General features: G+C 37.4%; 1 protein-coding gene across 1 annotated transcript in view; it reads right to left on the bottom strand.

Annotated features, from left to right (window-relative positions):
* Positions 1–2,244: 2,244 nt before the first annotated feature.
* Positions 2,245–19,072, bottom strand: part of LOC122788350 (fibrinogen-like protein 1-like protein) — a 38,485-nt gene continuing 21,657 nt past the window's right edge. Inside the window, exon 2 of the mRNA XM_044055420.1 lies at positions 2,245–2,913. Coding sequence (XP_043911355.1) covers positions 2,291–2,913 — 623 coding nt within the window. The 3' untranslated portion in view covers positions 2,245–2,290. The remainder of the gene's footprint in view (positions 2,914–19,072) is intronic.

Genomic DNA, 19,072 nt, shown 5'->3' with positions numbered 1-19,072 from the left:
TTAAAAACAGTCAGTAAAATTATGAAATTAAATTAATATTACTGTGTGTGTACATATATAAATGTGTGTGTGTGTGTGTGTTTGTGTATATATATATATATATATATATATATATATATCTATATACGTACTGTATATATATATATATATATATATATATATATATATATATATATATATATTTATGTGTGTGTGTGTGTGTGTGTGTGTGTGTATAGAGAGAGAGAGCATAGATGCTTGTGTTGATGCATAATAGTTTTCCAGCCTTAGCAGGGTAAGATGTCTCCCTCCCACATAAGGAAAAACAATAGACCACAGGGAAAACTGGTACTTGTGAGCAACAAAGCTGCTGGCTGAGAATCCTAGAAAATAAGGAAAAAGAACCAAGCTCAGATGAAACTTCAGAGTAATCAAACAATTATAACTTATTTAGAAATCAAAACTTCTTTATTGAAAAAAAAAGATTTTTAAATGAAGATTTTTTTTTCATAGGTTTATAGGTGTTTACTAGTCTAAGGACCACAAGGGCCTTTTTAAGCCTAGCCACGCATCCCAAATCTCTGGTGAGTTCTGATACCGTGATACGTGTAAGCAATTCTAAACAAGTTATAATTGTTTGATTACTCTGAAGTTTCAACTGAGCTTGGTTCTTTTTCCTGTTTTTTTTAAGATTCTCAACCAGCAGATTTGTAGCTCACAAGTACCAATTTTCCCTGTGGTCTATTATATTATTTTACTTTATGTGTGTGTGTGTGTATTTGTGTGTGCATGTGTATATATGTATATGTGCCAAATGACAGAATTTATGAAATTATTTTGAGAATTTAAAGTAAATAAAAGGGAAATAAATGTAGTATATGCACTGGTAATGTATGTACAGATATGTGTATGCATGTCAACTGGTTACCCTACTAATACAACAGTCACATTGCGTAAAAGATATAGTCATCACAGCTCTGGCTGTGTGGATTTAGACACATATCTGGTATGCAATGTATGATGGGGCAAATATACAATGCATGATGGCTGTGGATATTTAATACAACTGTGCTGAATACCACAGACAAACCTTCTGATAGCAACTGTAGTTATGATTCTGCACTTCTGTTAGTAGAGCTACCTTGTAACTTTATCATCTCTGTAATATAACATAGCTATGTCATCAAATTGTATAATGCCTGCATCTTCAGCTTAATACAGCCTATTTGTCACCAGCAAGATATTTATTTTTCTGTTTTTGCAAACAAGAACAATTTCTGGATTTCTTATGCAATTACTTTGTCATACTGGATTTGTTTACAATCACTTTGTCATACTAAACAAACAAATTTAAAACTTTTGCTTATGTCAAGATCACAAGGCTATTAATTATCAAAACTATACTGAAAACCACAGAAGTTACAAGGATACATTTCTTTGCCAAACTTTATTTTTAGCTTCTGTATTTCTCAGTACTTCACTATTTTTTTCAGATTACTTGACTATAACCATAGATGACCTTGATGAATGTTTTCATTCTTTTATTTTTTTTTTCGCATTCTTCGTCAGCCTTTTATAGAATATAAGAGAAATCCTGAGGCGTACATATGTAAGTGTGTCTTTGAATGTCAGTTTAATATGAAAATACTTAATTTTAGTTTGCAAAATCAAATGATTGACTTACAAAACAGAATGCCAAAAACAAGACAATCACATTTATTGATGAACTAAAGTTTAATAAGAAAAAGAAAACTGTTACGATGCAGATAAGACAATGATCATTCCATCCATTTTGTTACAGCCCAGAATAAATGAGTTGCAAGTTTTAGATGGAATAAGTCAAAGCTTTTAATGTTTTCTACAATATATTTGGGTTGTCATTTTTTGTTATTATTTATATTCGTGAAGTTGCCTTAAATTTATGGTTTGTACTTAATCATGGAGTGTACCTTTTGATAAGGGGTGAAATGAACAAAGTGAAATTGTGCTGCAGTCAGAGTATGGTACCAATAAAAACAGATCAAAGATTAAGAACAAATAAATAAGATGCTCACCATTTTGACTAATACTTCTTGCTTTTAATCTAGCAACTTTATTGGCACTTTCAGCCAGATGCGATCATAAAGTAAACAATTGTAATTTCATGCATTTTACTTAGCTAACATGTTAAACAGAGTAAACATATGTATTATGGTTAGAAAATATGACTTTATTTCTGTTGTTAAGTAAAAGGTGACAGCACTATTTTAGACAACACATATTGTTACATGGCAAAGAATAGAGCAGTACAAAAGCATCTGTTAAATGTCTTTTAGCATTTGACAGGGAGAATCATCATGAGAACACGGGCAACATTTAAGTTCTTCCAAAATGGTTCCTCAACATTTAGATAGCCATCGGCACAGCACCCATACCACCATCCACCTCCACGATTGCTAGCACAGTTGCCATTCCCTCTGTCATTGTCTTTGTCCTTTGTAGTGAAGCGGGTGTTATCAAGCAGGAGGTTTGTCTCTGCCTTTGTCATCTGGTCACCAGCAGTGCCTTCATATGAACCAAGTCTGATTCGATACATATCAGATACTGACTCCACATAAAAACTGTCATACTCAGCATACTTCAGGATGTTACTGGAATCATAGAATTCAATTCGTAGTTTGTATGATCTCTGGTCAGTGAGCAGATGAATATATTCTAAGCCAATCCAATGGTCTCCCAAGATGTCACCAAAACCATACTGATAAGTAGTCCAGCTCTCACTCCATGTGATAGGGCTTCCCTTGCTGTTCCTCTGAATCACTGTCCAGCCTGCATCACTCCTCATTTCACAGTTTACCACCAGAGCTGGTGAATCACCAGGCTGAATAACATACTGCCCTGAAGGGGCACTCGGATTATCCTTTAAAATTACAGAGCAGTCTTTCGGATAACTCTCTGAAGAAAAAAAGATCATATCATTATTCTAATTGTTTTAATATCTGTGTCCTCAGTTATATCTCCTGTACATAAATTTGTTGTACTTTGTGACAGTTGAACTTAGCAGGTTACAACCCTGACCTCATAAAGACTAAGGTAAAGTGATTAATGTTAAAATGAAAATTCAAAATCCTGAATCCCAAAAGACTGAAAACACACAGGATACATAATAACTGACTATACAGAACACAAACCAGATTACATTCCACCAAATATAAACAGGGGGAAAGCCTCCCTACACCCCCCATGTGGGAGGCAAGCCTCCCACACCCCCTGTTACTTAAATATATCACCTCCAAGATTGCACTTCACTACACTGTCATGAGTTATGTTGTAGCATAGCAAGTTAAAAGGGAATGTTAACAAGGTTACAACCGGCAGTCATGAACACATGATGGTATGTTTGTCATTTTTTTTCTGTGGAGTGCAATCTTGGAATTTATATATTTAATTAGCAGGGGGTGTGGGTGGCTTGGCCCCCTTCCCATACTTGGTGAAAAGTGCTTTCCTTTGTCTTATATGTGTTTCTGTGTGTCCTTGTAATGGAATATTGTCATTCTTTGTGTCCTGTATATTTTCAGTATTTTGTGATTCAGGATTTTGAGTTTTCAGGATTAAAAATTTTCAGGATTTTAGGTTCTGGATTATGAAGTTCGGGATTGTGATATTTCAGGATTCTGAAGTAAAACCGTATATATATATATATATATATATATATATATATATATATATATATATATACGTGTGTATGTGTATATATATATATATATATATATATATATATATATATATATATAATTTGTATGTATGTATATATAACATAATGCTCTGACATTACAAATTAATTATTTAGCAGCCACTGACATGTTTAATCTAAGTAACACTGATATTAAATGTCATAATGCACAGTAAGATACATAACTGGAAAATACCATTTGATAGGTAGAATCCCAAAAAACGCACTATACCTGCGCTCATGAAGTAAATACATTTTCAGATAATAAGAAGGAAACAAATTACTTTATATACAACAAAGAGAGATTACCATGAGCAATTTGTCATTTTTTTAAATTTATTAATTTATTGGGCAAGTGAATTGATCCATGTCTGACCCTTGTCAAGACTTCTCAAGTGCCCCTATTTTTGAGGAATGTTTCCTATGTTTCATTCCTGATTTATCCCTACACAGGATGTCCCAATTCCCAGGCTTGATTTATCCCTTCATTATGTGTCATTTTGAAGCTGTGTGGTACTCAGATAACCATATACAAGATCAACATACTAGTGGCAACAATAATTAAAAAAATAATATACACATCTAACATCTCCCTTTTTAAGCAAAAATAAATGGCCTTGAGTGGTAAAATTTTGAAATAAGGTTCATTAAAGTTTATAGATTTTACACTTTCTCTTTGATAATGTATTTATATTTTTTCATCATTTTTGTCAATCTCTGATTTTTAAATGTATTTCTGAATAGTATCCATATTCCTACTGGTCACAGAAAAAGTTATGTACTATTTCATACTCAGAATTTATGCGGTTTCTGTTTTCATTGTCTGCAGGTTGAGGTATGCCCTTGTCAGACATGACTCATGTTACAGGAGTAAGGATAAATTTACTACATATGGGTAGTTTAGAGTAAACAGTCAACCAGCATGTTTTTGGAAGGGGGCAGGAAACCACAGTACCTAGACACAACACATGCAGGCACGATAAGAACATAAAAACTCCACAGACAGAAATCTGGGAGTCTATGAATATTATTACTTACAGGGTTAGGAGAAGATAATTTGGGTACTGAGCCCTTTAGAATGTTGCAGCCATTCCATATGAGTTATTCCTCCTTTAGCCATGCCCTCTGTTCAAAACATCCTCTAATCCCAGTATGAATATCTGTACCACACTTTTAACCACTGTGTTCAGGGGCTCCATCATCCTCTCTAAGTCAATACTCTCCTTTTTAAATACTCCAAATCTTTTGGGTTTCTAATACCATGAGGGGAATGGACCCCATTCCTAAGTCAAAGTATGATTAAAGTTCATGAAATTAGTATTCTTTGAATCTTTGATATCAGCCAAAAGTGTTCTTCGCAGCACCCGCAATGTGCCCAGTAATGAGTCCTGCAATTCATATGGGGTTACATGTTTTGGTAGCATATTCTTTTTTATAAGACCCATTCCTCCTACTACTATTGGAACTGTCTGGGTATCTTTCTTCCACATTGACCTCTTTCAGCCTGCAAACCCTGGTATTTTATGACTTTGTATCTCTCTGGATATAAGACACTGTAGTCACTGGGTATAGCAATTTCAATAATCAATGCTACTTTTGTCTTCTTTTCATGGACTACTATATCTGGTTTTCTCGCAAGTATCATTTGAACTGTTGGTAATGAGTGACCCCATGTGATGTAAACATCATCATTTTCTATGATGCTTTGTGGCTCACGTTTCCAGTATTTTCAGCCACTTCAATACCATAATGTTTGCACAATCCCCAGACAAACTCCCTTATGTCTTTGATGATGTACTGACATTATAGCTGCCACCCAAACGTCCATCACCTTCCTCCCTCTCTGTTTTGTATACAATTTCATGCCTTACACTTGTTCCCTGAACATGCAATGCATTTAAATCATATTTGCCTTCACTTTACTGTTTGATTACACGCAAGCCTCACTGTTTAGTACTCTCATCTTGTCTAAAAAACACATTTTATTCAGGTACCTATGGTTTCTCTGCACAGGCTGGATAATTTTTTTTTACATGTAAATAACTAGAAGCATGCATTTAAGTTTAATAGCAGCACAGTGCATGAAATTACGTGATTGATTTTTTATTTTTTATCTTTGTACTCCTGCTTAGTTTTCTAGTATTTGTGTAGTCTACATACTGTAGGTGCATGTTGGGTGCTCCAGTTTCCACCCGCATCCCAAAGATGTAATGACCCTGTAAATTACCAATAAGTAAAAAATACCATGTGCGATGTACACTAGGGTCCCATACAGGAAGAGTTTGTAGTCCTCATGCCCATTGAGTACCAGGCATAGCTCTTAACATCCTAGCGCAAGAAATCAGGACAAAGCCTAAAACAATGGGGGGACAAAGCCCCAACTATAGGACAGATTTTAAGTATTGCTTTTATAAACTCAGAAACTTGCTAGAAAAGCAGGATTGGTGCATGCATTTTCTGAACGATATGAAGTCTGAAACTCAAATGTATGTCATTACTTTGTAACTTTGATCCTATTACACATCTGCAAGTCCAGTGGTAGCGTGAACACCCACTCAAGGGATCCCAATCACTTTTGCAACATAAACAGATCATGTTGGAGAGATAGGCATGTATCTTAGAGAATACCTCTTCAATGGAACCATCTTTCACTCCACATAAAGTAAAATAGTTATCTACCTCTATTCAAAAGTAATTCGGATGAATGGATGTGAAACCGCAGATTCACCACTGATTTAGTACGCATGTCCCTGGTGGATGGGGTAACAAGTAAATGTCCAAACATATATTCGTTTGGCCCGTCTGTGGGTTATTCACATGCAGAATACAAGGGCTAAAAACTACCAATGGAATGTAAGGCTAGGATTCTTAAGATCCTCATAGATCAGCAGCCTAGTAAGTATCTATGAACCTATTAACAGGGCAGGGTAAAACATAGCAAGCAAAATCAGGGGCATTATGCTAAATCAGGGGCAGCTGGGAGCTATGACTGGTAACATTAAACACTGCATAACTACTCATCCTGTAGATTTCAATGAGCTCCTCACAAAGAGCTGCTACAACAGATTGCTGTATGAGTTAATCTGATTTTTAGTTTTGGGGTGTATACGAACACATTCTTTATTTCTTTATTAGTTTCTTTCATTTTTATTGCAGTTCATTTTATATAAAATTTATTGCTACTGAGTTTGGAAAAAAAGTTCTAGGTGAGGGCAGAATGTAAACATAGTATACCTGTTTTTATGTGGTTTAGTTTATGTAATAATTGCTTTGTGAATTGTGGGAGGAGGGAAACAGCATACTTTAGTAGCCAGATTAGCAAGTGGAATCATTTCAATGAGTTCATAAAACAACTTCTAGAAGTGATTGATTTGTAAGCAATGGGATTTCTGATTTTCATTTATATAATAGCATTATCTTTAATCTTGTTTTTCTCTCATTTTATTGCATTTTTATTTTATTGAAAGTTTATTATGGATGGTGCAGTGGTACAGCAGTAGCGTTGTTGCCTCACAGCAAGAGGTTTTCCGGTTCGATTCTTGGCTGGGGTGCCTTCTGTGTGGAATCTGCATGTCCTCCCTGCATTTGTGTGGGTTTCCCCTGGGTACTCCGGTTTCCTCCCACGTTACAAAGACATGTGTCTGGAACATTTCTCCCCAGGCCTCCGCTGAAAATTGACTCGTTCCAAGTCGGACTTTCCAGGTTAACAAATAATAAATAAATAAATAAATAAATTTGCTCTGAGTTTTAAAAAAAGTTTTAGGTTAGGACAGAGAATATTCCTTTTAGTTGTCATTCTATAAGGCTTACTGCATGCTAAAATTGCTGTGTAAACCATAGAACAACGTGTTGTGTGAATGAAACTGATTTTCCCCACCTACCCTCTTTTTGGTCTGTTAATTCCATCCTAAGCTGTGTGCTTCTTATAGTAATATTTATTCTGTAACTCTACCACCTAGATCTGATTCCCTGTTACTAGTGATCACTATGTAATCTTATTGTAAAAGACTATCCTTTACACTAAAAAAAGTCCTACCATTCATATCTACATGCCAACTAGGTGGTCTCTTGAATGCTCACAACACTAACCCTTGTTTCGTCTAGATTACCTTTAAAATCTCTATTTAACACAGGCACCTGTCACTACCAGTCAAACTAACTATAAACAGATACTACAAGCCATATTTATGCAATCAACGAAACAGAAACATTACACCTAACAGAAAAAAACTACAGACCACCAACAGGATATACATGGATAAAAAAAGTCTAGGAGAGTCACTTAAATACATAATGGAAGCTGGGGGAGAAAAGCCGAGGACTGTGCTGAAAAAGAGGAGTATATACTGGCCAGTGAGACAAGAGGAAGAAGACAAGGTGAAGAGGAAGGCAACCAAATCATTGTATGTAAGCTAGGATCCATATAGGAAAAAAGACCCTTGATAGAAATTACAATGAGAAAAGAGGAGCAAGTAGTGCAGGTTAAAGAGAAGTGAAAGGACAGAAATGGACTTTGCACTTAGGCTGCACTTTGGGGTTTAAATTATGAAGATGCTGAGTATGTGGAAGATAATGGAAAATGAAGAGCAAGAGAAAGCAGTGTTTTGACTACTAGGGGAGTAGATCCCCAGAGGGATGACAGGTAGGAGGTAGCAGGGGACAAGGTAAACAATGGAGGGAGAAAGAAAGAAGCGCTACAGATAATAGAACTTTGGCAAAGATAAAAGGAAGGAGCAGAGTGGAGAGAGAGAGAAAGCAGTGGAATGGGTGATAGAAAGGAAGTAATGGAAACTGAAATGACAGTAGCCAAGTGAAGGGGAGGTGAACTATTAAGGAGCAAGTTGTCATGGTGAATATGGTACAGGAAGAGAAAGGAGGCAGGAGTCAAGGTTACAGGTGGTGAAGCAGGAAGGAGCACTAAGGAGAAAGAGAGAGACAGTGAGAGACAGAGAATGAGCAGATAAGGAAGAAAGAGAACAAAAGCTGAGAGATGCAGGGATGTGTCAAAAGGGAGGGAGAACAGACAGTTTATGCAAACAAGAGGAAGAGGAATACCACAGGGGATAAGGTTCAGGTAGACCTGTCCCAGAGAGACCAGAGGTGGGAGGTGGATTCACTTAGTAGTCATGTGGAACCAGGAGCTACTTGTTGAAGGTGGAAATGGTTCCACGTCTGACGCTCACGAGGCCAGTCAAGTATTGATCAAATTCTTCAGCAAATGATGGAGAACCCACATATACTGGTCTATGTAGAAATGAAGGACCTAGTGAGGGGCACGACTGAAGAAGCAATAGGGAAAATGAGAGAAAGGACACAAGCTTGTGCACAGTCTTGGGATGTACAATGCTCTTAGAAGCATTACTTGTAGTGAGAGAGAACCGGAAGGAGAGGATCGGGCAGTTTAAATGCTGGTCAGAGAGTAGAGTAAGCAGCAGTAGAACAGTAGGTGATTAGAGGCAAATTTGAGAGTTCAAGGAACTATTTAGCAGGGATATTCCTCTTCTTGGCCAACAGGGGGCAGTGTTACTAAAACAAGAAGTAGAGCGGTACATTAAGATTGTGGTATTGAGATGGAAGTGGTACTGGAAAGAAAGTGTTACTCCATTGAAGAAATACAGACTGGTGGGAAGGAAATAATGATAGAAAATACAGATTGATGGGAAGGAGATGATGGCAGAAAGTAGATGGAGGCAGTAAAGAAAATAATAGTGAAAAAGAGGAAAGGAAGAAATAGGTACAACTGTCAAGAAGAAACAGGAATTCTCTACAAAAGTAGAAGAGTGAGAAAATGGCGGCATGAAGGAACTGTGAAAATAAGATAACAAAGAACTAGGAAAAGAAAGGAGAATGAAAGATAATGTAGCAGTCATAAAATAAATACCCAGTAGGGTAAGGAAAAGAGGGACGGGCACAGAATATGAGCCAAATGAAAATTCAGAGGAAAGAGCTACATACATGTTGGAAGATAAAGGAGACAGAGAAGACGTGCAAAAGGAGACATGTAAAAATTCCAGGCTCATGGTAGCACTCAGCAATGCCACAAGTCAAGGAAGGAGTAGCTAAGTTGGAAGCAATACCAGTTAAGAGTCAAACTGGTGTGGGCAGGATAGCGAAGTCATGCACAAATGATGAGACAGACTGGTACATGAGGTGTATTTAGGAATCATAGGCAGACAGGAATAGGTGCGATCTTTTAGCATATATATTTTTTTTATTATTTTATTTATTTAACATTTGTTTACCGGGAAAGTCCAAATGGGACAGAGCGCATTTTCAGGGGAGGCCATGGGAGAAACACTCCAGATGCATGACTTTAGAATGTGGGAAGAAACTGGACCACCCAGAGGAAACCTATGAGAGTGCAGTAAGCAAAAGCAGACTCCGCACAAAATGCCCGGAATTGAACTGGAGAATCTCTTGCTATGAGGTGACAATGCTAACCACTGCACCACTGCACTGCCCTATTAGGAATGGATTACAGTGGTACCATAACTAGGGTGGGGCAAAGGGTGTGAACTGTCTTAGGGGTGCAATCAGCAGTGTGAAAGAGGAATCATTTCACAGCTACAGCTCAAAATTTTGGAAGACATTGTTCATGTGCACGTGTGTTTTTGTTCTTCAAGTCTGGAAGAATTTTTGGAAAGTCTTTAACTTTGATTTGAGGGGGTGTTTAGGGTACTAAATAACTTGCATTAGAAGGAAGAGTTATAGACGAGGGAGAGGACAACAGAATGGAAAGATAAAAATAAGAAAGGAGGGCTGGCATGAATGACTAGGAAAGGGGAGACAGGGAGCCCCAGCCAGCTTCCTTGTGGTAAAGTTGGGGAGAGGGAGTATAATAATTCCCTGTACAGTCCATTCTGGGTTAATGTGTCACTCAGGAACAGGGTTAAAGGTTTTGCAGTAAAGAAGAGGGTGGGTATGAGGCAGACTGGAATATTTCATCACCCAAGGTAGGCACAGAAAACAGGCCAACTGGGATAAAGTAAATGTTTGAGTGTAAAGTAACAAATAGAATGAAGAAAGAAAGAAAGAAAGAAAGAAAGAAAGAAAGAAAGAAAGAAAGAAAGAAAGAATCCTTGATTTGATTCAGTGTAAAAGGACCAGATGAGAAAGCTGAAAATTAGGAATCTTGTGGCTGAGAGTGATCGTGAAATGGTGTGTTCCATGCTAGCATAGAAAAATAACATAGCAATTTCACAAATACCACACAGGGGCCAAATATGCAAAGACAGGGGTGTTAACTAGCAATAGTTTTATGATACAGAAGGTAATCACAAAAGTGGGGGGACCAAGCAGTATAATCATAGGATTATTTTTTTAGGGTGGGTGAACATGAGAAAAGGACTGTGAAGAGCTACAAAGACAAAACAGCAGGAAACCAATATGTTGACTAAGAAGATAAAACCTGGTGTAAAGAGCTAACTGAAAAAAAATATGTAAGGAAGTGAGGTGCAACAGAGAAGGCTAGTGGGAAAGTAATGCAACAATAACAAACAAAGCGGCAAAGGGCACAAGGTGGTCCAATGGAGAAATGAAAGAAAAACAGGAAGCATTAGGAGAGTGAAATGAGAGACAGACAGAGAAGGCAAACAAGTAAAACAGCAGACTGGTTTGGGAAGATTTAAAATGTAAAGAAGCAAATGAAAAAACAAGAATTTTAAAAGAATACCTGTCATTACATTTTCCCTAAGAAAGGAAAGAAGGGACACCATACTGGATGGGCTGGATAGAAGACATAGCAGCTCTCCTATTACTCTTTCAAGTGAATACTGACAGCCATCAGAAAAAATACTGCAGGATTGCAATATGTAGTGGTGGGGTCAGTGTGTAAAATCTGGAACAGGAGATGGATTTTTGGGGATATACCTGCAGAAAGCCTGAATTGTCAGACTTAGTATGACAAGCTGACAAGCATGTCAAGCCAAATCTTAAGGTACATTTGAAGGGGTTTATTATAGAGGGATAAGAAGAAGAGGATGATGATGCCCCTCCATCATGTCCTGGTAAGATCATAGCTTATGTAGTGTGTACAGTTCTTGAGGCCTCCTTACGTGGAGAAGGGCATCTCACTGCTGGAGAAGACACAGAGAATGACAACTGGGATGGTGTGGTGGTTGAAAGCAATGATGCGTGAAGACAGGCTTGGAAATACACCTCTCAATTTATTTGATAAAAAATTCTAGACAAAGCCAAAAATGACTGGGGGTCATAGGGACAAAATCAGGGACAATTATTTATTTAATGAATTTATTTATTTCTCTTTGTTTACCAGGAAATTCCAAATGGGGTTTATCTAATTTTCAGTGGAGGCCCAGGGAGAAAAGCTCTACATATTAGGCAAGTACATTTAAAGACAAAACAAATGACATTTTGTAAAATACATTGAGTTTACATGAAAACACAATTATATGAATATATATGAACACATTATATAACATACGGTAGCCTACGAATTTAAGGAACTATCTTTTTTCATGAAGTAGCTGGGTACAGAGTAATTACACAGATAAGCACATTACATAACACATCCACTGTCTATCAGTTAGCAGTACAGAGAAGGGTAGCAAAGGCAACAAGGGATTTAAGCAGGCGGTAGAACTTAAGAGAAGTAGTTGTATGAAACATTAGATAAATTTAGGTACAGAGCTTGTATAGACCTGCAATAAAGAACATAGAGGTAGTGGAAGTTATCTGGGAAATGGAAGTTTTGTAGGAGAGAAAGTATGTAGAGTGTTGAGGGGCAGTCTATAGAATAGCATAAGTGACAGCTATGGGAGAATATACAGTGAGAATTTCTTGGTGATAGAGATATAAAGTTGCATGTAAGATTACAGTACTCTAATTCACATAAAAAAGTTAATAACATGATAGGTATTGCATCAACATGCATTTTCTGAACAGCAAGAAGTAGGAACTGTGATGTCTGGAATTATGGACTGATTATAGTCCTCAGTGATTTACCAGAAAATCTAACATTTTACAAAGAACATAGCAAAAATTATGAGGAACATTCTTCAAAATTCTTAAGAGTTGAGAGGTATGCTTGGGAAGCTTGACCACTCTTTCATAGAAAGATAAGAGATGGGGGGGTTGCAATATCACTATATAAGGCATACGTACTGAGGTTAAACTAAGCAGACTTCTTAGAAAGTATATTTAGTTAGGGGAGGTGTGGAGGGCAAAGCCCCCCACTTTATTTGCAGCCTAGGGAATTCATTCCCTACGTTAAATTGGCCGTTCGCTGTTTTAATTTTTTTTATATTACCAGATCGACGTTTAGGTATTCGCTAACCTAAACATTCGATCAGGTAATATAGACGGGTTAAATAAACTATTTTGGTCAAAGAAAAGAATAATGCAGTTACAGTTTTCAAGCTTCAGAAACAATTCTAGCAACATAAATAGTAAAATTAAATCAACTCCAATATAGTTTTATTTCCGTGATGTAGAGATACCAAGAAAATTTGTCATGTTAGGATGAAAATGTATTCAAATTATTGTACTGAGGAGTAGCTTCATAGTCCATCCATAAAAGACAGCACTGGCTTAGTCAACCATGTCACAAATAATAATTACATAAAACAAAAAAAAGATGAGAACCAACCAGTAAAGAGCTTTGGAAGAGCTAATAGTGCTCAGACATTGAGAATATGGCAGTCATTAACCTTCTCAAACACGAACAGCTACTGCAGTGACCATGATGGCCGTATTACCTGGCTAAACAAACTGCTTTTGTTAAAGAAATAATTGTTAAGCTGTTATATAATTTAACAGGTTGGCAAGTGCATAATAATTACCTTTAATGTGTCAACAATAGCATACTTATGTCCAAATGGCATATAAATAATAAAGTAAGACTTATGGAGGTGAATGCATTTGACTTCTCCATTAAGCAGCATTTTTTGGAGTATTTTTTCACAATTAACATTAAAACAAAAGTTCTTCTTTTTCACTAAAATAGTATTCCTATGTGTGAAGACACATGCAAACACTAGTTTGTTGAAAAACAAAAATCTAAAAAAATATATTTGCACATGATTTTTAACCATACCTCCAAGTATGAAACAGAACTGGCTTATAAGAAAATTGCTTTTTCCGTGAGGTGGTGTGGCCTTGGAATGACAAAGTATAAGCTGGGGCACAGGCCATCACACTGGGGATACAAGGGGTGTGCCTTTCATTTTTTTTCCTTAGGATAATTCTATAGTCATAACTATAATATTGAATTCTGCTTTGTAGTTATTTACACTATAATATATTAGTAATGCCACAAAACATTTGTTCTAAAACAAAGAAGCATGTAGTTCTAACATATCAGAACTGATATACATGTCTGACATTTATGTTATTAGATACAGGCATGTAATAATTGGTAAAGTGGCATATTACACATATTTTAGAAATGGTTTTGTTAATTTTTTACCGATCTTACCAGTGTGGCTCTTTTTACTGTTTCAGGCGCATTTGGTAGAAATTGTTTATTAATATTTCAAAGCCTTTTAGACAATTAAGTAGTAAATACTTCCTGCAAGGAATCAATGTCAGAAAATGAATCATTAGTTCAGACATCCTTTTGTGTTTTCATTGACAAACAAAATAATGTGCACTACCCTTTCTTTCCTTAGCCAGTGCTAGTTATATACAGTCAAAATTTGACAGGATAACAGGAACTTCCTGTTTATCAGCAGGAGGAATATTCTACAGTGGATGTGAAGAAAGATTTAAATCCTTCTAATCCACTTCTGATAGCTATAAGTCAGAATCTAAGCAACTAATACATACATTTATGAAGGAAATAAACATTTCTGGGAGAAGCAAAGGTCAGTACAAATAAATTTACAAAAATGTAAAACTAAGCAGAAGTGTGTAATAAGGAAAAGAAAAAAAAGGCAAATAAGCCCCACTTAGCACATACATACAAAACCACAGGAGGAGAGACAGTAGGAATTGTGCAGTATTCTGGCTGGGAAGCAAAGTAATGCTGCAGGGGGGATGTGATTTGTCCTATCTGCATGCAGTTCTCTTGGCTGAGAGAAGAGATTTCTCATCGCTGGGCCTTGAGGGGACACCACTCCCCAAATGTGACCACCACTGTCCTAAATGTTGGCAAAATTGTGAAAAAGTTGATCCACAGTAGGCTCTTAAAAGATGAAGTTGTAGAAACATAAATTCAGCCATCTAAGTGTACTACAGATTACTTCTGTGGTGGTGCAAAAAGGGAGGAAACAAGAAGGATGCTGGGAACATCCAAAGTCAAGAATCACTGAACCATAGTATGAGAGTAATTAACAAAATGAAACCAGTTCTTGTGAGATTCTAGTCTGACGAAGCTCTAGAGAGGATATGAAGGTCAGATGCCAGGCTGGTGTCATGGCAGGAAGGCTCTGTCAATTAATATTCAGAATCACAAGAATGAGATTCTAGTCTGACGAAGCTCTAGAGAGGATATGAAGGTTGGAGGCCAGGCTGGTGTCATGGCAGGAAGGCACTGTCAATTAATATTCAGAATTACAAGAATAGTTGGACATGGTTAGAAGCTGGCTATCAGTGCACATGTAGAAATACATGATTTGGAAAGGATCATAGTAATAGAGAAGCAGTCTTTGCAAATTGGGAGGGGGTCTATGACAAGTAGCACATACAGTACCATTCAAAAGATGAAGGAAAAAGATGGGATGATTTAGATCAAGAAGCTAAAAAAAAGGTTGAAGAGCTAATGCAGAACTCATAGGTCTTGCTTCATCTGGGATTGAAATCCAGACAAAGACCAACCAGAATGTTATGTGTCATACTTGTTTCAGTACTAAATACTTAAATATGTCAATAGGCATATGCACAGAAGTGCATCCAGAAAATCCTGGCCTCTTAATGCAGAACTTCAGAAACGTTAGAGGTAGAAACCGTAGTAACAGGAATAAGATCTGGATAGGATTAGTGATGCATGGAGAAAGCTCAAGGTAATATATACATAGACAAGGCAAGAAGATGCAAAAAATGAAAAAGGAACTGATAAATAATAATACCTAAAGTCATGCAAAAATAAAATAAGCTGAATTAACTAGTGGCTTTCAGTGCGGAATAGTGTCCTGATACTGAGCAGTAACAGAAACACTGGACACAGAGAAAGTACAAACGACATGTTACAGTCTGTGGGGGTGGGGAGTCATATAGGGGATCTCTCTCTCTCTCTCTCTCTCTCTCTCTCTCTCTCAGAGAAGAGACAAAGGCAACATAAATGAATACATGAGAAGAAGCAAAGTTGATCCCAGAGGAGACAGAAAATAGCAGCACAGTCCTCACAGGGGCACATGAACACCCACTCACTTCATGACGAAGAATAGGGTGAGAAAATAAAGATTATTATTATTATTACTTATGGGCTAGGCTTGTAAAGGCCCCAGGGCCATTAGCCTAATACACACCTATGACAGCATCTTTAGGATATCTGAGGGAAGGGAGGCATTATTAATGGGAGAATTTAACTTGTTTGATATTAACTGCAACATCTTCACTGAAGCTGTACCAAACAGTAAGTGTATTCTCGATACCTTTAAAGCTGCAGGCCTCAGACAGTTGGTACTAGAACCTCCTTAAGAAAGAGCAGTCTTAAATAAGTGTTTTCAAAAGAAGGAGGGGGAAATGATATCATATGTGGCATTAGGCAGCTATTACAGAGCATATAATTACCAAACTCTAAGCTTCACTGTCAACTGAGCTACAAAGTCCAGCCAGCCAAAAATGGACATCCAGATTTCAAGAGGCAGAGTTTTTAAAAACTGGATAGTGTCGCAAAAGGACATGAAAATGTGTGATGGAACAATGGGAAAATGCCAAGACTGTCATCGCATAAAAACTAAGTTATTGTGTTAAACAAATATGGGAATCCAAAGGAGTGAAGAAACACAATGGTTTTTGTATGAAACTGCATTTAAATTAGGGAAAACAGCACATAAATAATCACAAAAGGAAGAAAACGGAGAGCAATTCCAATTAAAGCAGGAAACAACAGAAGCAGCAGCTTGAAAAAGAATGGAGGTAAAACTTTTTTTTATCAAAACATAAAACAGCAAAGAAAGGCAAAGGGAGGAGTAGTAAAACTTAAAACAAACATGGCTGATATAGACAAATGGCTGATAAATGAATGTTTAAAAAATCCAGACATCAATCCTTACATCACTGGGTGGGTTGCAAATTGGCTCACAGACAGGACCCACGGAGTGAAAGTCAGACTGTTGATCAGTCACTAGTGGAGTCCCACAGGGCTTGGTCCTGGGCCCTCTCCTGTTTGGCATCTATTTCTCAGAAGTCTAGGCCAACACAGAAGGACTCTGGCTGTGCAAGTTCGCTATTGACTGCAAGCTAGGAGTCATTATAAACTCCCCAAGTGATGCAGACATCCTACAAAAGGGCCTCTCTGAGACCAATGACTGGTGTCGGAACCATGGCCTTAAGCTTAATACCAAAAAAATGCGTTATCATCCCCTTTGGAAAAAACTCAGTTCCCACAAATTACCATGTCAATAGGAGCCCACTGAACACTGAAAGGTCCATAACAGATCTGGGCACCCCAAGTCGATAGCCAACTCACCTTCAACCACCACATTGCCACTGTAGTTAGAAAGTCCTTCTACGTGGCACATCTTAAAACCAAAGGCTTTGCATCCAGGAAGAAAGAGGTCATCATCCCTCTCTACTCATACCTCATTAGACCAATCATCGAATATAATGCCCCATTTGGCATGTACCTGACCAGACACCTACAATAGCTGGAGAGACCACAAAAGTAGCTCACAAAAAGAATCCTAGGCCTTAAACACATGTCCTACATGGACAGACTCAAGAAACTTCAGCTGTTCTCAGTCTCTTATCGTCTACTTAGAGGTGATCTCTGCTTGACTTACAAAGCCATGTCCGCCCCAGCCCTACTTGAAATGCTACACCTAAAGAAATCCCAATCCCCCCATGCAACATGCTCCAGAGATCACAACCTCATTACCACAATCGACAGAATATGCTGGAGGGACAGGTTCATCTCCCAAAGACTACCCATATTCTGGAATAAGCTTCCCAATCATGTCAAGCAGAGCACCTCACTGAGCCTCTTCAAGAGAAATCTTGACAAGTGGATGGGTAACAGAAAGTTCACTCCAGGGATCATTCCAGTTGCACTACTGGATATGGGCACTGTGAACTAACATCGGGTGGCATGGTGCCTAGGCAATTTGTTTTTGGGGCTAAGCTTGTAAAGGCTCCAGGGCCATTAGCCTAGTACACACCTATGAACCTATGAACATTTAAAAGGCTCATGGTAAGGACGTATGAACATTTAAAAGGCTCATGGTAAGGAGAGAGTGATCCCATCTGATTCACAGAACAAAGCACAGTGAAATGTTTCCAAAAGTTAAAAGTGTGCAAGGCAATATAGCCTAAAGGGATTCACCCTAGAATGATTTGAGGGCTGAAAGGTGATCTGGTAACACCTCAGAGTAACCTTTTGAAGAACTCTGGGTAAAAAATAAAGTTCCTGAGGGGAGATTATTTATTTATTTATTTATTTATTTATTTGCAGTTGGTTTACCAGGATAGTCCATTGGGCCAAAAGAACCCATTTTCAATGGAGTCCTGGGGAGAAAAGCTCCAATACAGACAAACAATGGGTACATACAAAACAACTACAATAAAATTATACAGGTTGAAAGATAAAACATTTAAACATTAAAACATTTAAAACATATAAGCACACAGTTCAAAAAGCATTTAAAAAGTATTTAAAGTATTACACTCTGATGAGGAAATATGTCAGGTAAATAAGTTGAAAACAGTAAGAGATATGTATTTGGAGAAGTTGTTCAGAAAAGAATATAAAATTGCATTATAAAGTAAATATTCTGAGGGAACATAAGCTTTGATAGGAAGAGTTATGTATCATAAGTAAGAGGGAGGGTGGGGTGTCGTAGGTTTATGAGGGGAGGGAGCAAGAACAATCCCATTGGGACCTTAGATATGTATGAAGAGATGTATGATGGAGATGTAAAGGCAGTGAAGCCAAAGTAACAATAATTTCACAAAAGGAAGGCCATGCTAGACAAATCACCGTTTTTTTTGACTAAGTAGTCATGGTATTAGATCAGGCTTAGGTCAGACTTTAGCAAAGCATCTGACAAAGTACTGCCCAATACACTTCTGAACAGATCTAAAAGACTCCAAGTTGGTCCTATGGTGACAGCAAGGAGACAAAGAGTCATAGGAACTTACGTGTACTCAAATTAAAGGGTGGTGATGACTGGGGAACCCTAGGATTTAGAAATGAGGCCTGGACTTTCCAATATATTTATATGCAATACTGATCATCTGGAAGGAAAGGAAATGCTTTTTGCT

Source organism: Protopterus annectens, chromosome 13.part0, assembly GCF_019279795.1.
Source record: "Protopterus annectens isolate FY-2018-M chromosome 13.part0, PAN1.0, whole genome shotgun sequence".
Lineage (NCBI taxonomy): Eukaryota > Metazoa > Chordata > Ceratodontiformes > Protopteridae > Protopterus > Protopterus annectens.
This window is presented reverse-complemented; position numbering and strand designations above follow the sequence as displayed.